This window comes from Crocuta crocuta, unplaced genomic scaffold, assembly GCF_008692635.1.
Source record: "Crocuta crocuta isolate KB4526 unplaced genomic scaffold, BGI_CrCroc_1.0 scaffold95, whole genome shotgun sequence".
Lineage (NCBI taxonomy): Eukaryota > Metazoa > Chordata > Mammalia > Carnivora > Hyaenidae > Crocuta > Crocuta crocuta.
In genome coordinates, this window is record NW_027530971.1 from 8,044,375 (window position 1) to 8,065,336 (window position 20,962).

At 54.9% G+C, this 20,962-nt stretch overlaps 1 protein-coding gene across 1 annotated transcript in view; it reads right to left on the reverse strand.

The window, feature by feature from the left end:
- AKNA (AT-hook transcription factor) overlaps nucleotides 1–20,962 on the reverse strand; it is a 42,146-nt gene that overhangs the window by 4,367 nt on the left and 16,817 nt on the right. Inside the window, exons 5-20 of the mRNA XM_077769772.1 lie at nucleotides 18,744–18,897; nucleotides 17,803–18,041; nucleotides 14,806–14,865; nucleotides 14,357–14,472; nucleotides 13,675–13,882; nucleotides 11,710–11,864; nucleotides 11,417–11,614; nucleotides 10,384–10,630; nucleotides 9,304–9,410; nucleotides 8,351–8,562; nucleotides 6,727–6,889; nucleotides 4,062–4,148; nucleotides 3,380–3,495; nucleotides 2,657–2,803; nucleotides 1,542–1,637; nucleotides 85–201 (exon numbers count right to left, since the gene is read on the reverse strand). Of these exons, the coding sequence (XP_077625898.1) occupies nucleotides 85–201; nucleotides 1,542–1,637; nucleotides 2,657–2,803; nucleotides 3,380–3,495; nucleotides 4,062–4,148; nucleotides 6,727–6,889; nucleotides 8,351–8,562; nucleotides 9,304–9,410; nucleotides 10,384–10,630; nucleotides 11,417–11,614; nucleotides 11,710–11,864; nucleotides 13,675–13,882; nucleotides 14,357–14,472; nucleotides 14,806–14,865; nucleotides 17,803–18,041; nucleotides 18,744–18,897 (2,422 nt within the window). The remainder of the gene's footprint in view (nucleotides 1–84; nucleotides 202–1,541; nucleotides 1,638–2,656; nucleotides 2,804–3,379; nucleotides 3,496–4,061; nucleotides 4,149–6,726; nucleotides 6,890–8,350; nucleotides 8,563–9,303; nucleotides 9,411–10,383; nucleotides 10,631–11,416; nucleotides 11,615–11,709; nucleotides 11,865–13,674; nucleotides 13,883–14,356; nucleotides 14,473–14,805; nucleotides 14,866–17,802; nucleotides 18,042–18,743; nucleotides 18,898–20,962) is intronic.

Consider the following 20,962-nt stretch of genomic DNA (forward strand, 5'->3'; position numbering starts at 1 on the left):
CCCCCCCCCCTCCAGGGGCCCCCGAACCCCCATCAAGGAGAGCTGGTGTCTGGCTGGGAGAAGGGAGTGAGCGCCTGTCCCTACCAGAGGTGGCTGAGTCGGGGCCATCCGTCTCTGGGGGGCACCTGACTTGACCGCACAGGGGACATCGCAGGGTGTCTGTGGGAGCGGGTCCCGGTGGGTCCCTGGTGACAGTACCACCTACAAGAAGAGGAAGAGAGGTCAGGAGAGGAGGACATCTGGGCCAGTGGGCCTGGAGCCCCCAAGCAGACCTCTGCCAACAGGCCACAGGGCTAGCTGCTCTCATCACTCCCCCATTTTACAGACTGCAAAACTGAGGCTCCAAGAGGTTGAATAATATGCCCAAGTGTCAGAGTAGGAAAACAGTGGTGCTCTGTCTGAGCCCAAGCCCGGGCTGTCCCCAGTGCAGCCCCAGAACCTATATTCATTCCTCCACACTGAGTCAGGCCCACTCTCCCTGTAGGAGTGGCCCACAATGGCCCCTCGGGCACCAGGAGTCGGGGGGCCCTAAGGGAGCAGGAGGGGAGTGGGCACCCTGGTCCTCTTCCCACGCACATCCTCAGCACCTCACCTGCGAGTCCTCCCACCCACCTGGCTGAGTTACAGGCTCCCCGGCCCCACCCTGTGCTCCGATCACTGCGTTATCATTGCTTAGCTGAGGGTTCCTTGGGGAAAGGGCGCAGGGCCCGGTATGGGAAGGCGCTGAATGAACAAATGAATGAATGAACAAATGGAGAGGCCTGTTGAGACTACAGCAAAGGCAAAGAAACATAATGGTGAAGAGCCAGGGTTCTGGGACTGCAAAGTCCTGGGTTCAAAGTCCTGACTTTACCACTAGTAAGCTGTGTGCCCTCGGGCAAGTTACTTAACCTCTCTGAGCCTCAGTTACCTCACATAAAACAGGCGTAATAATAAGATGGGCAAAACCCATTTCATAGATAGCACTGGGAAGATTACTGTTCGTAAAACATTTAGCATGATGCCCTGTATATAGTGACAGTTTCATAAATCACCGCTCCGCCGTCATCATCATCATCATCACTGGAAAGGGCTTTGGGGACCATCTCCAATCCTTTCATTACAGAGGTGGAGCCGGAGGCTCAGAGAAGTTAAGGAACTTGCCTAAGATCACACAGCAAGTCAGTAGCAAAACCGGGACTAGGACCCAGTATCCATATTCTCTCCCCACGACTCTTCCCTGTTGGGTCTGGTGGAAGGGGCCAGAGTGGAAGGAAGATGGATGGAGGGGAGACAGGACACCATCATCACCACCTGGCCCCCTTCTACTTGGGCNTAATCCATGTCACGGTCAAGGAGGGTGGCTTCAGGCAGCAGTATCTGGAACAACAGGTGTGAGAGCAGGACCCAGGGGGAGGGCTGAGAAGTCCCCCCACGCCCCCTCCCTTGTCTGTACCTTGTCCCGTCACTGAGCTGGGGGCAGGCCCGCGTCCTGCACCCTCCCCTGCAGAGAGAAGCCACAGCCTCTCTGCACGACCACTGCTCCAAATACCATCCCTCACCTGAGTCCTGGGTCCTAGCAGGTCGGCAGCGGGGACAGGAGACTGTGCCGCCGCCTCTCGGGACAGCCTTGGGGGTCAGAACGTGGTACTCCTGGCCTAGGGAACAAACCGGACAGTCAGCTCTTTGCATGATGGGAGAACCGGGGAGGACTGGGGGGCACCTCTCTCCCCTTGCCGACATCCAATCAGCAGACGCAAGCTCATTTAGGCCAGGAAGCATGAAGAGCAGTGACAAAGGCACACTTCCCCGACCCCCGCCTGCTGGGTGGGACTGGAATGGCCTGGGCGTGGGGTCAGCTGTGTTCTCCCCCTGTGCTCTGAGTGGCTGCGAGACGGGACGGTCACACGCGGATTTCATCCGCTTGTCGGAAGGACTGAGCGGGGCCGGGGCCGTGAGGTGCCCTGCACCAGTGAAGTGCACGTGTAAAGTGCTCCAGGTTACCGGAAAGCTGGACAGGTGCTTGGCGCTTCGCCCAGACATGTATCTCTCACCCCCTGCCTTGTGTCCTGCACTCAGCCACGTGGCTCTGAGGTTAACGGCCCTCCCTCCCAGGGCGGCACCGATCCACACCTACAGTGTGCTCAGTCTAATTTACACGCTTACTGTAACTGCTTGTTACTGTCTGCTATGCAGTCGGATTCATGAACGTTGGAGCCACATCCGTATCTGTTTTAATGTTAAGCACTCTGAAATCCTACTGTGTGTCATCTGAAGACAGACTGTGTGCTGACGCCGAGCTCATGAGACCCTGGGGCACCCTGGAGAATCAGAGCTGAGGCCTGGAGACTCAGAGCTGAGGGCAGGCCAGGGCTAACTGGTTTGGTGTCCACTCTGCAAACAGCAGGTGTTTCACAAGCCTCTTTATGACTGACCAGCTAACGGGGCTTCCGCAGGACCAAGCATGAGCCCTGATGCAGGGCAAGCATCAGAAACTGTTTGCTGCATGGATGAATGAACAAATGTGCCAAGTTCACGGAGGCGGGACTCCCTGGTGCTTCCTGTGTCACAGAATTCACAGACAATGGTATTTCAGCGGCCCATGGCAAAACGGGGAAGGCTTCCAGGACGGGGGAGTCCCCCCCTGGGGGCAAGGCCACCCCTGCCCGCAGCCCACCTGTGTACTGGCCCCAGAAGGTGACCCTGTCTGGCCGCCTGGTGCTGCCTGCTCTTTTCTGTCCATCCGGAGCTGCCTGCACACTGTCCTCAGAGGTCCGGCTCTTCTCAGACAACAGCTGCGGGGAGTTTGGCTCAGATTCGGAAGCTGAGGTGGAAAAAGAGGAGCGTCAAGGTGGGGGGGGGTGCCACACGGCTCAGGGAGTGGGAGAATCTGGGGCAGAGCTTGGGTTTTAATCCTAGATCTGTCCCCAAGTAGTATCAGTGGAAATCAGACGGCAATCCCAGGAGGCGGGCGCTATTATTACCGTCCAATTAGCTGTCCCTTTAGCTGCACAGAGCAGGTAAACAACCTGACCCAGGTCACCTGGCCGGGAAGGAGTGAGGTGGGCTGAACCCTTCTCCTCCTCCTCCAGGCAATTCTCCTGCACCTTCTGGCTTTGGTGTCTGTATCTGCAGAGTGCGGGTAATGTGACCCACCTCGCAGCGAAGACGGAGGTGAGATACACACAACGCCCTTACAGAAACCCTGGCACGTAGTAGGTGCGCTAGGTGTGCAACACACAGTGGCTGATACTGGAAGTGTTCTTCAGGGCACGCCGGCGCCAAAAACGACACACAAAACCTTCTCCAGGTTTCTCCCGAGGCTGGTCGCTGACCACTGAGCTAGCAAGCCCAGAAATCTGTGGGCTCCAGAAGTCAGGGCGGACAGGTGACCACTTACTCAGGGACAGCAGGGGCGCCTCCCGAGGCACAGAGGAGGACCTGGCTCGCCGCCTTCCTGCGGGCTCAGCTTGCTCTGCACCTGCAGGCTCACCAGACAGCCTCTCTGTGGATTTACTAGCAAAGAGGAGAGAGAGAGAGACGATGTTGCTGGATGAGGTTTGACACAGCCCTTAGAGACGATTAGCCAGAGAGCCACCCAGAAGAATGCTGACATCATCATGCGAGGGGGGCAGGGGGAAAGTCAAAACCGAAGACTCTGTGAGTCAGACACAGAAAGTGGCTCTGAGCCCCTCTGACCCTCAGTTTCCCCATCTGTCAAGTGGGGATAACGACAGCAATTACCTCAGAGGGTTACGGGAAGGATTAGTGAGACAACGTCCATAAAAACCTGAACCTCGGTGCCCTCCCATAGAAACACTCAGCTGAGTTTAGAAGCCATCATACACGAGTAGCCAAGGAGTGAGCGGGTGGACATCCTGGAAATACTCAGCTCTTCACATGGGTGATGAGTTCAGGTTGTGCATTAGATATTATTTCATGCAGCAAATATTACATAGGACAAAAATGGAAGAGTAGGAGAGGGGTGTGAGTTCACATGTCTGGAGAGACCCAGAGGCAGCCAAGTCTGCCTTCTGCCACTGTCACCGGCGCACAAGGTCAGGCATTTTGGGGTCACCCACCTGCCACAGTGGGAGCCCCAGGCGGCTGAGGAGTCTGCCGGCCGGGCCCGGGCCCGGGCGGGGCGGGGGACGGGGGGCGGCGGGNGCCTGCACAGTGCCGCGCGGACGCCCGGGTCTGGTCCCTGTGCAGCAGGCACGGGGCCTCCCTCTGATTCTGGAACTTCCTGGCGTGTCCGCTTTTCTTGCTACCGATCACGTCCCTGCACAGCTTTGAGGGTTAGCTCACCTAACATGCAAAGTCTCTGAGTTGCTGCTCTGAACACCAGGGACACACTGCCACGATGGAGAGGAGGATGCAGAATAAAAAGGGCATGAGCTGAAGGTCCACTTTAAAATCTGACTTCTGAACCCCCTCCCCGGGGTGCCCTCCCTCCTTCTACCTCTGTATGTAGAAATGGTATCTGCCAGCCCAGGTCCGCTTCCTTCCCACCCTTATTATGCAGCCCATCCTTCCTGGTTTCCCCTAAGCATTTCCTACGTTTCCAAGCCCCATCCGTCTGCGGTAGCAGGAGATGCTTGTCTGTCTGTCTCCCCAACGACACTGCGGGCAGGCCTCCCCGCCTCACAACCCCTGAGGCCCTCGCGCCTCATAGATGCTCACCGAATGTTCTTGAACTGGACTCAAGGCCCCAAGAGGGAGCAGAGGAAGGTGTGAGCAAGCAGAGAGGACAAGGGGGCATCCCGGGGCTTCCCATCACCGGCCGAGTACAGGCAGGCTGGCAGGGCAGGTGCCATCTGCAAGGCTGCTTGCCATCCATGGGGACCCCCAGATGCAGCCCAGCCTCCTGCTAGCAAGCTGGCTCACTGAGCCACTAGCCTCTCCAGAGTAAGTACTGTTTGCACTGCTCCCCAACCCACCCCTGCGTCTCCAGCTCTCATTCTGAAGCGCTGCAGCCCTGNATCTCCTCCCGGGCGGGGCTCCCCTCAGGGCGACTTCTTGCTTGGTGGCCCTTCACCCGTGGGTGAGCAAGCGTCTCCTGAGTGTGCCAGAGGGAGCCGAGACTCGTCTCCAGTTACGCCTGGGTGCAGCGTGTGCCCCGGGCAGCAGCCGGGTCTCCTGGAAACTNCCCAGCTGGGAGGCAAATCCAGCTCGGGTCCCGGCCGAGGGCGGCCGAGGGGGGGCCTGAGCCTTGGAAAACCCACTTGGGTGTCTCTTGCCCTCTCTGCTTCCATCAGGGTCTCAGTCTTCCTGACTCAATTTTTTGGTGACAGGGGGCCAGCTGGCACTTAGAAAGTCCATCGTTTCCTGCAAACTCTTTCCCCTCCTCTGAGTTCCCCCTCTCTGTATCGGCATCCAACTGGTTGGCCAGCCAGGAGTCTGAGTCATTCCAGACCCTTCTCCCTCCCTGAACAGCTCACCCCAAAGTTAACCGGCTCCCAAGCCCTGTGGGCCCAATGCCTAAATGGCTCTTCTCCAGTGTACCCCCCCTTCCCTCCGACTGGCCCCATCCTGTCTGTCCGGGGTGGGGCAAGCTTCCTGGGGCCTCTCCATGTTTCTTGTTCTCACCCTGCTAGCGGCCAGAAAGCTCTTTCTAAAACGTGAACCCGACCTCACCACTCCCCTGTCTAAAATCCCCTCCGTCCGTCCTCAGCTGCGTCCGTATGCATTTGCGAATATTCAGTGCATCATTTCTCTGAGCCTGTGTCTCCTAGTCCACTTTTCCACTGCTCAAGCCCCACTGCCGCATGCACACCTGGGGATCCTGAGAAAATGAATGTTCGGCTCCGCAGAGGTGACGGGCACTCGCTCACCTCTAGGCCTTTGCACCTGCTGTGTGCCCTGCTGGGAACACTCTTCCATCTCTCTTCTTTCAGGTCTCAGCTGAGATACCACTTCCTCCGGGAAGCCCTCCTGGAAGCCTCTCCCTGGGCCAGATGTCCCTTCTCTGTGTCCCCTAGGAGCCTCTGCCACCACCATACTCCTCCTGGGGAGTGTGACCATCTGCGTTTTCATTCATCCTACAAGATGGTGACCCTTACCAGGCCAAGGGCTGTCCTGTCCACTACTGTATTCCCAGGGCCTGGTGTCTCACTGACAAATAGGCCCAGAATCCCTACACCGGGGTCACCGGAGCCTGCAGGAGCACACGTACTAGATCAGGCCTAGAAGCTGGGTCCCAGCCCCAGACCTGCCTTTGCACACAGTGACGGTCCCACGACGGCACAGGCCAGGGGGCCTCCCATGGGCTCCCGCAAAGCAGTCTTTCCTGTGCGAGGGGACGGACACCCCAACCCGACAAAGGCCTGTGAGTGACAACTGGCCAAAAGCAACTCAAAGGAGAGGGAAAAGGGCCTGACCAACCTACTTTCCCACTTCTGTCCAACCAAGCGAGGAGCGACTTTCTTAGCAAAGCAATTGTGCTCAGACTAGAAAGGAGTGAAAAACAGCCTCTCCTGAGTTCATACAATGAAAGCGCCCACAGCTGAAAATGTGTCCCCAGGAACCTGCCTTGGGAGAGAAATGTAGGGGGTTGGGGGGTGGGAAGTGAGATCTCGGCACCAACAAGGTGAGCCTCTCGGTCATTTCGTACTGGCTGGACAGGTGTCCTCAGAGTCCACATCAGTGGAAACAGGACACCCAGGGCCACGGCTGGATGTGATGGCTGAGCTTAGCCCCTGCCTCCCTCGGGCATCACGCTCCCGTGTCTGCGATGGTCCGACTTACTCTCGCCCCGTCCTGGTGAGGAGGATGGTGCGGGTGCTCTCCGTCGGCCCCGGGGGCAGAGCGGCAGCTTCAGGGGCCAAGGTGGGCGGCGGGCTGACGGTAGTGCCGCGGGCGAGCTGTTCAGAGATCCGCTGCCGCCCCTCCAGCTCTGAGCCGGGCACCGCTAAGGAGGCAGAAGGAGACCAAGGTGAGTGTGGCCAGAGAGGATCCCTGAGGCGCGCATTTCCGGGAGTGGAAGGATGTGCGCCAAGAGGCGGTGTCAGCTGAGGTCATAATTGAAGTTCCCAACGACGTCACTGGCCCACTGACCTCAGAACCAGATGTGTGGCTTTGGCTGGGAGCTCAGAGTGCAAAGAGAGGCCCGCGGAGCTGCCCCTACGTAGATTTCCCCCCAGCGTCCACCATGCCAGCACCACGTCTGACTCTTCAAGAACCTCCCCCTGTAAAGAGCTCATTGCTCCTTCCCACGCACCCCCCACACCCCAGCCTCCACCTAATGTTCTGCGACTGGCTCCGGAGCCCCCCACCTCCTGCTAAAATTACCGACACAGCTTTGCCTGTGTGCGTTTTTCTGGGGAGACTGTTCAGAACGTTAACCTTTCAAAGGTATGGGCGACCATAGGTTAAAAAACCCCTGACCTGGCCCACGCATTAAAAACAAGGAGCTCCTGGAACCCTACTCAGTAACACAGAAAGGAACAGACTATTAATACAGGGAACGGCCTAGACGAACTTCCGGAGATACGCGAAGTGAAGAAGCCAAGTCCAAGTGCATACATAGGATTCTATTTATAGAACGCTCTTGGAATGACAAAGTTAGAGAGATGGAGGAACCTGAGACATGATCAGGAGTTCAGAAGGGAACAGACTCGTGTGTCTAGGCCAGTAATCTGCACCATGGTTTTTCTAAGAGGTTCTCACTGGGGGAAACGGGGTGAAGGGCTCATGGGATCTCCCTGGATTATTACCGCGACACGTGAATCTGTCACTAATTGAACTTTTAATTAAAGTTTAAGTTTCAGAGTTTTAAATGATGAGCTTAGAAAGAAGCAAAGCCGGTCTGAGGGGGAGAAGCCAGCACCACGATCACTTTCAGAGGGTGGGGATGACTGGGAAGAGCTTAGGGGAGGGCATGGGGTTCTGATCGCGCTGTTTCTTATTCTGTGTGCATTCTGTGAAAATTCACCAGTGTACGGTCTTTCCTGTATGTTTGTTTTGTTTCACTAAAAAGCTTACATGCATTGTTTTACAGATAAAAAACTGAAATCACAGAATGTAGAGACGTGGAAAGCATTCTTAGGGGGACAAAAGAGGGTATTAAGCATTCCCATCCAATATGATCCCATTTTTGTTTTCAGTGTGTGTGAATAAACACATGCACATTGGTGTAGAAAGCTGCTCACAGATTCGACGCCAGAATGTAGCAGTTTTCGGCATATATTTTTTCTCTCTCCCCTTTGGTCTGCCCCATCTGTAGTTTCAAATTTTCCTACAGTGAACTCGTATGATATTTTAGATCCTAAAGGGTAAAGTGGTACAAGGTTTTTGTTGTTTTGATTTTTCAATCTGGGCCCATCTGGCTACTCCCAAGTTCTGGCCAACACAGATGTATCCATCCACTCACCCATCTGGGCCACCGGCGCCTGCTCCTGGCAGAAGCTGGGTGTCCTCTGCCGCAGAGGACTGTCCCGGCCAGAGGGTCGCCTCTGAGCTCGCCTCCTGGGTGTGCTGGGCTCCGCGGATCTTCCGGGGACTGGGGGGCCCCTGGTCTGCGGGTGGGAGACTTTGTCCCGGGGCTCAGATGCGGCAAAGGGCTGGGCCAGTGCTCCTGCAGCGCTGAGGGGCCGTGGCGGGAGAGGCTTATTGAGATCGCCCCGGCCTCCAGTCCCTCCACACGCTACGCCAATGGGCTCCTGACCTCCGGGTGTTTCTGAGGACGCGCCCCCGTTAATACATGCATTTGTGTATCAAGCCGTACACCTGCCTACCCACAGGTGCAACATTATAAAGCTCAATTTGATTTTTGGAAAATATACAAGGAAATAGAATTCCTAATCCTTTCTTCCCATGCAGCCACAGGCAGCCAGGCAGGCCTCCTGGAGGAGGGGGCTGCACCCAGCTTTGGAGGTTGTTGTCTACATGATGGCTTGTCGCTCCACCCTTCCCGGAGTGCCCTCCCCTCCTCAGCCCTTGCTTTGGGGGTCTAGCCCAGTCCCTTCCCAGGTAGTTGCCCCGATTGCCTTTTACTTGTCTTCTGTTCACCTCCCACCACCCACTCTGTAGATCTTCATTTATTTACCATTCAGTCATTCATTTGCTCAACAGATACTTATTCCCCAGTCTGTCGCTGATTGGCCTGTCACTGATTGGCCAAGTGATCCTGGGCAAGTCGCTTTCCCTCTCTGAACCTCCGTTCCCCTTTATCGATAAGATGGGGGCGAGGAACTGTGGGTGGGGGATGTGGTGGGGGCTGTGAGAATGCCCGGGTCATTAGCCCCTGTTCTGGGCTTACGACATCTACTCCCAGGTTACCCGCTGCGTGCAGGACTGATGGGGAAGGCGGGGGGGAGGGGGTACCTGATGTGTGAGAGCCGGTGCTCTGGTATGTGGGTGAGGGGCGACACCCTGCTGGTTTCCGAGCCTACGAAGCCACTGTCAGTCTCCGGGGAAGCCATCCAGGGCTCCTGCAAGAGATGGTGTCCCTTTAAGTCCGAGGAATGTGCCTGAGGCGCACTGGGGAGGCCTTCCCGAGACCTGGCCTGGACTTCACATTCCAGAGGCTCACAGGCCTGGAGGCTGGCCCAGCCCCTGGCGGCCAGAGTCCTCAGGCACCAGGACCAGCACCAGGCCAACAGCAGGGGCGCTCCATGTCCCGAGTGACCCTGAGCAAGTCCTGCTTCCCTGAGGCGTTGAGGAGGCCCTCGGGGGAGGCACCGTAGCAGATTTCCGGAGCTGAGGAGGAGGGGGAGGAGAGAGGGAAAGCCGTCTCACTGTGGGGACGGGATTCACATTTCCACACATCTTACAGCTTGGGCCCGGAAGGCCACGGTCCTGTGTGACTGCAGAAATGCCCAGGCCCAATGAATCGGGAAAATAAAATTCATCAAACATGCACACCTCCTCAACAACGGGTCTCATGGAAGGTGCAAAAACACACACAGGCAGGATGCAGGTGCCTGGCCTCAATGGGTTGGTGGTCTAGTGCAGATTCCTTACTTCGGGCTCCTCAGGGCTACAGGTGTGCGTGTGCGTGTGCGTGTGTGTGTGTGCATGCACACACACACATGCATATACACGCATTATTCTATGGGAGGATCCACGGCATAAGTCACATTTCCATCGTGATCTGTGACTCCTGCAACAGCTTAACAATTGCCACTCTAACGTCACAAACAGGCCATGGAATCAAGGACTATGCCCCCGTCTGAGCTAAGCAAGCTCAGAGAAACACAGACAGTGGGCTGTAAGCTCTCAGAGCGCAAGAGCTCCCGGCAGGGGGAGAGGGGGCCGGGGAGCCACAGCAGAGAGGCAGCACCGGGCACGAGCCCTGAATGCTGGGGCAGAATTGTGCCTGGCAGAGATTGGGAACAGCCGGCATTCTGGAAGGGTGTGAGCAAAGGCCCGGGGGCAGAAGTCACGCCCCATGTGGGTGCTTACCTCTAGGTGGGGCCCACCAGCGTGGTGCAGAGACTTCTGGGGAAGGTGCTCAGAGATGCCGCTTCCCTCTAAGCTGGTCAGACTGCTCTGGTGGGAAGCCGCAGTCTTGGTGCCCCGAGGGTGCGGTGGCCTGCCGGGGCCCGGGGGACCTGTCTCGGCCTCGTCCGGGTCCTGGAGGTAGCCATCTCTGGCCATGGGCGCATGGAAGCCCGCCGGCGTGGAGGATATCATCTGCTCCACAGCCTCCCTGTCAGGGGAGGGGAGACACAGCACGTGTGGGCTGGGCAGCCCTGTCCTGGGAGCCAAGCAGAGCGGGCCGCAAGCATTGGGGTCAGATACCCTGGTTTTGTCCCCGTCTAGCTGTGTGGCCTTGGGCAAGACACCTCCCCTCTCTGATATTCACTATTCTCCTGTATAAAATGGGGAAGGCCCACAAAACCCACCCAGCACACGACAGCGGAAGTAGTGTAGTAGACGAGCTATCATTTCCCAGGGCTCGGGAATATGCACACTATCTTCCCCATTTCAGCCATTTCAGTAAGCTCCATCTACTCAAAAGGCTTATGTCATCATTATAAATGGAAGATCAGACAGAGGCGGACTTGGGAAACAGAAGAAACATGAACACACTATTGTCATATTCTAGACAGATCCCCTTGTCTGCTAAAGGCTCGCCTGGGCCTGAGGCCTGCTCATTTGTTCTCGTTCTTTTTAAAGGAAGATCGAGAGAGGCAGTGAAGCCACAATAACACGGAAACTTTCTCCTGGAAGGACTTGGAGGGTCTGAGGCTGAAAAGGACAGTGGCGTGTATCTCATGCTGCGTCTGGCCTGCCGAGAACCACATCCTGTCTCACCCAAATCCCTTCTTTCCAGGGCTATCGACGGTATACAGCCCGCGCGCGGGACAGACCTGGGTAACAGGCTGGGGAAACCACTTCTAAGCCGTGAAGAGCCGTCTAGCTCAGTGTGACAATCTCCACCCCTGCGGTTTCAGAATTTGGGGGGACAAGGAGGGGAGGCTCAGTGACATACTTGAGGGGGGTCCTGTGACTTCTTTCAGCCGGTGCTGGGAGCTGCCTTATGGGGATCCTGGTGGCCTCTGATTTTCTTGGAGCTGGAGCTGGTCCGTCAACTTCTACCATAGGGCCCTGCCCCTCCTCCTCCTCCTCCTCCTCCTCCTCCTCCTCCTCCACCTTCATGGCTTCTGGGAGGGTCTTCACGCTGAGGTACCTGAGGAACACAGAGGAGCATGACTTCTGCCCAGCAAGGCCAGCCAAGATCCAGTCCCTGGGCCACACACCCTGGCCTCTCACCCTGCTACTCACCGCTCCAGGAGGCCATGGAAATCCTGCCCCGTCTGCAGCTCCTTCGGCCTGAGTGGGGCCGGGAGACCTGGTGGCCCCTCCTCTGTCTCACTGCTGGCAGTGCTCAGCTCCTCATTCACATGCGATAGGCAGGGGCCGCTGCGAGTGGCGTCAGGCTGGGCCAGAAAGGTGGAGGGACAGAGATTCAGCAGACAACCAACACCACTTTGTAGGGACCTACCTTCTACCAGCCCGTGCGGGGTGCTGAAGAGTAACAGGTCAGACTCACTGACTCCATCGCCCTTTCCTGCATGTGCGGAACATAGGGACTGGCTCGTGCGATCTTCATCACTGACTGCCATTAACTGAACACCTACTACACGCCAGATGCCGTAGAGACATCACTTCACAATAGTCCTACTGGTACATATGGCTTTTACAACCCATTTTACAGACAGGAGACTGAGGCTCAAATGATTTGCCCAAACTTGCAACAGAAGTGAGGGGCAGAGCAGAGACTTGAGCCCTGATTTCCTGCCAGGCCTCCTCTCCTGACCTGCTCCATTGCTGTATGGACACCCAGCCCCCCAATACCTTCACTGTGGGAGCATGGGACCCCTCAAGATGATGCACTTGGGGTTTCACCCGTTAGCGCATGAGGTAGCACCTGGGGGAGCTTTCCACCGTGTGAGAGTTTCCCCGACATCACGGGGCCACCGAGGCCTCCGTTGTCATGGCTACCTTACCAGCGCCCAGCCCTCCGCCGGTCCCCACCTCGCCTACCATGCTGGCCCCTTCTCCTGCTCCGGTCCCTAACAGACATGCCTTCGCAGCACAGGGGGCAAGCCACGGAGACCCCACTACTGCCACCTGTGTGGCCGCTACGTGACCACTGTCCACTCACTCTGCTCGACTATGCAACACAAGCCATGACTGTCTCTCTTGGGGCTGTGATTTGGGCCAGACAGACTTCTACAAAGTCCGTTCTGTGCATGGCCCTTGCCTAGTGTCTCCGATCTGTGCACAGTCCCCGGCTCTACCTAGCGCTACAAGCCGGGCGCTCGAAGCCATCCCTGTTCCCCTTCCTCTCACCACCACTGCAAGGCCAGGCAAATGTGCCTTCTAACCCTGTCTCAAGCCCGCGCACATCTCGCCATCTGCTCTCCTCCTTCTCCCACCGACCTGCAGACCCTCTTTCAGTGCCTCTGCTGAAAACCCCAGAAGGGCTGAAGGCCAAAGCCTTGACGTGATCTGCCAGCCCCTACATCATGGGGCCCCCGCCTGCCTTTCTAGCCACAGTTCCGACAACTGCCCCCTCACCTTCCATGCTCTAACCACAGGGCCTTTGCACAGGCTGTTCCGCCTGCTGCATGGCTTCTTTTCTTCTGCGTGTAGTGATTCCCACTCAACCTCAGATCTCATTAAAACATTTCTTTCTCAAGGAGAGTTTCTCGGGCCCTCTCAACTCAGTCATGTTACCCTGCTAACTCTCCTAGGGCCCAATAATTCTCCTTCAGATTCCTGAGCAAAATAGAAGTAGTTCAACTAGACAGCAAACTCCATGAGTATAGAGACCACCTATTTTTACAAGTTTATTTATTTATTTTGAGAGAGAGAGAGAGCACGAGTGGGGGAGGAACTGATCGCGAGAGAGAGAGAGAGAGAGAGAAAGAGAGAGAGAGGGAATCCCAAGCAGGTTCTGAGCCCGATGTGGGCTTGATCTCATGAACCCAACATGGGGTCTGATTTCATGAAATGATGAGTTCATGACCTGAGTCGAAATCAAGAGTTGGATGCTTAACCGACTGAGCCACCCAGGCGCCCCCTCTCCCCCGCACCTATTTTTGTTGGTTGGTTTCCCACTCAATTCCCAGCACGTGTCGCCCGTGCCTGCATACGGGACACACTTCACGAGTATGTAGTGAAGAAGACCTCTAATGAAGAAGAGAAGGAAGGAACAGTCCAGCACGGCTGGGCAAGCGGTACCTGAGGGCAGAGGGTGCGGGTGGCGGGTGTGGGGGCCTGTCCTGAAGGAGAAGGCGGGCGCGCTGGCTGGCATGGGGAGGCCGTGGCGGGGGCGCTGTCCGGAGTGGAGTCCGGCCCGGCTCGCCCGGGCTCAGGCTGGCTCTGCTCCATGTGGTCCCTCAGCTCCTCCAGGCGAATGCCCAGCTGGAATATCTCTTCCTCTAGCACCCTGGAACAGGGAGACACCAGCACCCGGGGCCTGTTACCACAGCAGCAGGTCTGGGAGGCTGTGCCCCAAAGCAGAAATCCCAGAGGGCCCACGGAGGGTCCAGTTAACATCCCAGTTTGCGTCGTGTGGAGAACTCGAAAAAGCAAGGTGAAAGGGTCCCTACTGGGATGGGGCGGCCTCTGCCTGAGTCCCCCTCTGCGACCAACTGGCTGTGGGGCCTTGAGTAAATCCCTCCCCCCTCTGGCCTCCTTCCCCCGCTCTCTGATGAGTGATTTCAGGTCTCATCTCCAAGGTCATGTCTCATTGCAATGAGTCTAAAAGGACACACGCTTCAGCCTTCAGATGTTCCCCCATCTGGACACATTGCTCACTGGGGTAGGATTCCTCCCTATGCCTGTAGTGTATGAATTATGAGGACGCGGCGTGCCCCTCCTGGGGACCGAGGGAACCAGGGCCCCCCTCCCAAGCACGCACCTGCTGGGATCAAATGTCCCCGGCGTCCCCCGGGGGCTGGCCAGCTGCTGCTCCCTGCGGGCCTTCAGGTACCCCTCCTCCAGGACAGCGTGGGCGGCCTTTAGCCGCTGGAAGCCCTGAAACCAGACCAGGCCCGGAGGCCCTGAGTGCGCAGCCCCAGAGCACTCTGTCCCTGCGGGTACAGCGGACGAGGTAGCCCATGGTGGGGCGGGGCAGGAGACCCATCCTCTGGGCCCCCAAGTCCCTGGAAGGCTGGGGTCAGGGCTCCCTAAAACCTGCCTGCCGCTGTCTAGCTCTCTGCCATCAGACTGGCAAGGCAGAGGCACGGCTTCGAGCCTTGGCACCCGCTCCAGAGAGCCAACCCCTTCTTTGGGGCTTCACAGACTCCGCTATGGGGGACAGAGCAGTGGTCAGGAAACTCCAACGGTGTCTCCCGAAGTCGGTGGTACCTTGAGCTGGTCCTGGGGCGTCAGCCGTCCTGCCCGCATCAGCCCTGCGAAGGACTCGACCTGGACGCCGGGAGGGGAAGCAAACAGTTAATCGGGACCCCGGAAGACAGTCTGGCAGGTCCCCACATTTAGCCACACGCACGCTTGGGCACCAGGAACTGGGTTTCAGGATGTGGGTTTCCTGCCAAGCACGGAAAGGCAGATACCAGACATTGCCTCCACTGCTGGCCTTGGCCTCGGCCACCTTTGAAAAGTCCAAGTGGAGCCTCCCCGAATTTATCAATGGCAAAGACACTCATTCATGTGCACGAAGGTCTACGACACAGGATGTTTACTGCAGCATAATTTCAGGGGCAACGGGAAACAATCTGAAAGCCTATCTGTGGAATAGTATGCAGCCGTCAAGAAGAGGAAAGGATATGTGTTTATGCTTGTGGATAAACTAAGACCTACTTTTCAGTGTCAAACTGAGGCATAGGCCAGTCTTTGTAATAACTTACCATCTGCATAAAATATAAAGAGAAAAGGGAACAATAGAAATATATTTGCTTATATATTATAAACTACCTCTAGAAGGATGCAAAAAACATTAATTGCTTCTGGGGCAGAGAAATGGTTGGGGGTGGGGAAGGGATGGGAGGAGGGATTTCTACTACATGTATCTTTTGAACTTTGAACAGAGTGAATTCATTGCCTCCCCAAAAATAAACACTCAACTTCAGGATATTAAAAAAGTCAAGGTACAGCATAGCGTACATATTCATGTGACCATTTCTAAAAGCACACGTGCGGTTGAACATTTTTGCATGAAACAGAAGGGCGAGTATGGGGAAAAAAGACTTCACTGATGCCCTCTGTACTAAGAGAGGTCATTACCATGTGCATCTAATTACCTTTATAAGGAGGTGCCTGGGTGCCTCAGTCGGTTAAGTGTCCGAATTTGGCCCGGTTATGATCTCACAGCTTGTGAGTTTGAGCCCCACATCAGGCTCTGTGCTGACAGCTTGGAGCCTGGAGCCTCCTTTGGATTCTGTGTCTCCCTCTCTGCCCCTCCCCTGTTCATGCTCTGTCTCTCTCTCAAAAAATGAATAAACATTTAAAACTTTAAAAAAATAATTACCTTTACAAAAAAAATTTTTAACTAAGAAAAAAAGACAAAGGATGATTTGGGGCTTTCTAGGAAAGCTCTAGATTAGTGCCAACGTATAGATTAGTGCCAGCGTATTCTATAAATAAATATGGAAATTTATTTATATTACATAATTTATATAACATATAAAATAGAAACGTAATGCAAGCTACCTACGCAACTTAAGATTTTTCTTAAATCAAAAACATTTTTTATTTTAGAGAGAACCCGATGCAGGGCTCGATCTCACAACCCTGGGATCAAGACCCAAGCCAAGATCAAGAATCAGATGGACGTTCATCCGACTGAGCCACCCAGGCATCCCTGCAATTAAAAATTTTCTAAAAAACAGAATTAAATTCTAAAAAGTAATGTAAAAGATAAAAATGTAAAAAAGAAACAGGTGAATTAACGTTAATAATGCATTTTATGGACCTAAAATATTATTTTTGACACATAATCAATGTAAACAACTACTAACGAAGTATTTTGTATTCTTTTGTCACATTATGTCTCTGAAACCCACTGTGTGTTTTACCCTCACAGGACGTCTCGGGTTGGACTGGCCACATGTCAAGGACTCGACAGCCACGTGGCCTGTGGCTCTGGGTCGAACAGTACAGCTCTGGGTCATCAGGGGTTTGCTGGCGCCCCCGCTCCTACTCAGCGTGATGACCTTGGCTTTGCTTTATAACCCACAGGCCGAGAAGAAACATGTCTTCAGGTATGGAACTCAGGACGGCGGTGATAAAACAGGGGAAAGTATGTGTTCAGGTTACCATAATGGATGAGCTTGAGGAAGCCAGACACAAAAGGACGGACATTATATAAACCTATTTATATAAAATGTCCAGAAAAGGCAAACCCAAGGAGACACAGAGTAAATGAGCAGCTGTCAGGGGCGGGGGGTGGGGGGGAAGGGGAATGGGAAGAGTGACTGCTTAATGGACAGGAGTTTCTTACTGGGTAATGAAAACAACTGACCGCGGAGATAGTTGCATGACTGTGAATGTAGTAAAACCCCTGAAGCATTAACTTCAAAGGAGTAAATTGTGTGACATGTGAATTATATCTCAACAAAACTGTTACCAAAGAAGGATTGTTGGTATTTCTCTGAAGGAATTTGTTTTATGGCCATGTTAATGTATGTAACTGTTGTGTTTCCCTTTTCCCACTGACAACTAGGAAGCTCAAAAGCAAACATGAGCCTGGTAAAGTGTTCAGGGTCCAACAGGACATTTTGTTTATTCACTGTACACTAAGCTCACTCTATTTTTTTCTACGCTTACTTCCCCTTTGCCCCGTTTTCCCCACTTCCGTTTTCAGAATGTGGTTATCATGCGTGCGTTTTCTAAGCTGCTTTAAAGCACGTTTGGCATAAGGCCAGGTGTATAGTTAAAAATAGATCTACAAACAATTCAGTGTTATTTGGACTGTTTGGTAAAAATATAAAGGCCCTTTGAGAAGAGCCTGAGAATTTATTTCTGTAATGAAATGCACTAAGAAAGTGGGGTGATTTATCCCAAAGAGGAAGAGGTGGAGTGGAAGTTCTGTTATGCTTCCAGAATCCTGAACAAGCTGAGAGTCTCCCCGAGGGGGGAACCAGGAGACACTCTCAAGCCCAACTGGAGGGAGTCTGATGGGACATAGAGCCAAGAAAAGGAGTGAAACCCAGCACTGAGTGACAAGGAGGAGGCTGTCAACCACGTGGCCTCTACACCAGAAGAGAGAGACCCACGTCTTCAAGATGGCCACTTCCCCTCCAGCAGGGGAGAGCCCTGCAGGGAGGGTCTCACTCAAGCAGGCAGACACCCTGCTTCCACCAGGTGAGTTACGTCTCCCTCGTGCAAAGCTGGGGCTCCCCTCACCTTGGCCAGGAACAGGCTGGCCTGAGAGGCCAGCGCCTGGGTCCGCTCTGCTGACAGCGGGTCCTGGGCGATGTCTGGGCTCTCCTGGGTCCGCTCTACTGACAGCGGGTCCTGGGCGATGCCTGGGCTCTCCTGGGTCTGCTCTGCTGACAGCGGGTCCTGGGCGATGCCTGGGTTCTCCACAAGCCACCCTGGGGCAGATGAGGAGGGGCTCGGGTCTCTTTGAACTGATGGCCACCCTGCAATACACAACCACTGACTGCTTGGGCCAAGAACTGTCCTTCCTGGCTGAGGGACCAACACCAGACCTCAAAACCACACCCTCCATCATCAAGCTACATCTGTCATATGGGGATCACACTGTTACATGGGACCCAGGAAGTGGGCTGGGCAGCGTAGCCCCCAGGGGCAGAGAGAACGAGGTCTAGATCTGCTGCAGATCACATGGCTGGGCCTCTGGTTTTCCAGTCAGCAGCTCAGGCTTGAACTCAGAAAGAGAGGGGTTCGAATCCCTACCCCACCCCTTTCTGCTTGTAGCAGTGTGGCCTTCAGCATGCCCTCGGCCCGCCATGCCTTGGGGCCCCTAACTGCCAGTCAGGTTGATATGGTGATTAAGCGGGATCCCGATCCCACACAGCAAGCTCCAAGCAGAGCCTGGCACCCCCACAGGCTCCCAGTGACAGTGCTCTTTGTGATGTACTGGGCCCACCATCACCCCTCTGCTAGGTGCAGGGCTAGGGCCCACCCCCAGGCTGCTCTGGCCCAAGGCAAGATGGTTCCTGCATCTCCACTTGACCTCTTCAAGTCACAGGTTGCAGACAGAGGGCCTCACTCCCTCCCTCCCCTGACCTGAAGCCAGTGTCCCCCTGAGGTGAACCAAGGGCCCTCAGAGCAGAGTCACAGGCAGAAGGCCCTCCAGTCACATTTCCTCTCTGACTCACCTGAGGCCCCAGAGGCCTTCGGGGCTTCGGGCCCCGACCACCACTCCGCACACTGGGGCTGTGGGATGGTGAAGGACAAGACCTTGGTCCCCTGGGGCACCGTCCCCTCATGGATGCTGTGGCTGGGCTGGGGCGGGTCCGAGTACAGGTTCACCTGTCACGAGGGGAAGGCATAAGCACAGCCAAGTCAGGGTTGGGACAAATCCCCCATAAGGCCTCACCTTCATTCACACCATCACTCAGGCACTCAACAAACATGCCTTGTAATAATCAGTACTACGTTTTAGCAGAGCCCTCGGGTGGGGGCCAAACAATTGGGCCAAGGACATACGTGCCCTTTCATGTTCTCTTTAGGAAGTCCTGCTGGGGAGGCAGGGCAGAGACTATCATCCCCATTCTACAAGAGGAAACTGAGGCTCTGGTTAAGTCACTCACTCAAAATCTCCAGCTCTGAATCCTTGGACTGAGAATATAATCCTGCTTTGACCCTAAAGCCTATGGTCTTCCATGTTAATAATTTTAAATACTACTTGTCATAATAATTTACAATGGAACCACGATTATAATTAATATAGTACTTACATATAGCAGGTATAATTATAATCATATAATAATATTTATTAGTAATAAAACATTTCCGGTAATAATAACATTGATAATAACAGCCATTAACGGTGGCTTGAATGGATGAATAAGCCAACGAGTGAACAAACTAATTTCTGAGCTGTAGCAGATCTCCATCATCTGAGGATGGATTTCAAATGGTAAGTAGCCCAGTGTGTGAGAGAGAAGTCTGAATTCAGGCAGATGGCCAGGGAAGACCACGTGAAGCACTAAATTAAGGGAGACTCATGTACGGTGGTCTAGTGCGAAGGCTGGCAAACTATGGCCCGTTTTTTTTGAATGATGTCTTGGTGGACGCAGCTATGCTTGTTTCCATATCACTATGGCTGCCTTCGTGCTACAACAGCAGGGCTGAGTCACTGCCACCAAGGCTACATGGCCCACAGAGCCGGGGACAGTCACTAGCGGGCTTTACCACTGTCACTTTTGAGTCTGAGAACAGGGGATTTCTCTGTGCACAAAGTGAGTGCTCAGTAAACAGCAGCCACTAGCCTCCTATTCATCATCACCGTTATTATCCCTACTACCGTCATTACACACCACCATCACCATCACCATCATCACCAACACCATTTACAATGTCACCACCATCTTCACCTTCACCACCATCACCACCATCATCACCATCATCACCATCACCATCATTATCACCATCAACATCATTATAACCATCACCATCACCATCACCATCACCACCATCATCACCACTGTCATTTTTACTGCTGTCATGGAGGCAGGTCCCTGGAAAAGCTACTCCCCTGTGGTCCCTCAGCGCCCCTAGCTGGCCAGCCAGCTTATCTTACTGCTCCCTGCTGCCCCAGGGTCAGGAGAGGGCAGTTTAGGGTGTGCCTGATAGAGGGAGCTCCTAGCCCCCCTGAGCAGGCAGCCTCTCCCTGCTTAAGCTGCTCTTCACGTCCTGCCAGTGGCAGAAAAATCTACTCCAAAATGAGGGACAATGGCCCAGCGTGGCCTGGCCCCCCCTTGCCTCCCCCTCCTTCAGACCCAGCCTCTGATGAGAACAAAGCTGGATTTTAATAATCCTCTCGGCCATCTGCTCAGACCCGCCTGTGGGGGCTTGCCCACCAGCACCCCTTTCCTCCCACGGTGACCCAAATCTGGGGAAGGCCCAGCCCTCCTGCATGCTCCCGGAGCCCCACCCTGTGCCTCCCCCAGCCTCAGGCCCACTGAGGCCCGGCCTGGGGAACTATGGGAACATGCATGCTGTTTCTGCAGAGAAGCCAAAAGCCCCTGAGAGGCCTGGGAAGGGGGAGGCGGGGTGTGAGTGTGGATAATCTGAAGCTGTTCGGGCCCCTCCCTCTCGAGATCTGTCCCTGGACAGGCCAGCACCCACCCCAGCGCCCCAGGACGCCCCTTTTCAGCCAGGGCATCCTGTGGAGCTCCGGGAGGCTAGATTAGCTCCCTCAGGGGGGTTAATCAGTGAACAGAAGACAGGCGAGTGTGGGAAACTCGGGGTTAAATAACTGACTAGTCTTCACACAGATGGGTTTCTCACAGCCTTTAAAATGCTAATGGGCTTTATGAATGGAGTGAGGAGGGGGAGTAGAGAGAAGAGGAAATGTTTCCCCAAACTTCTC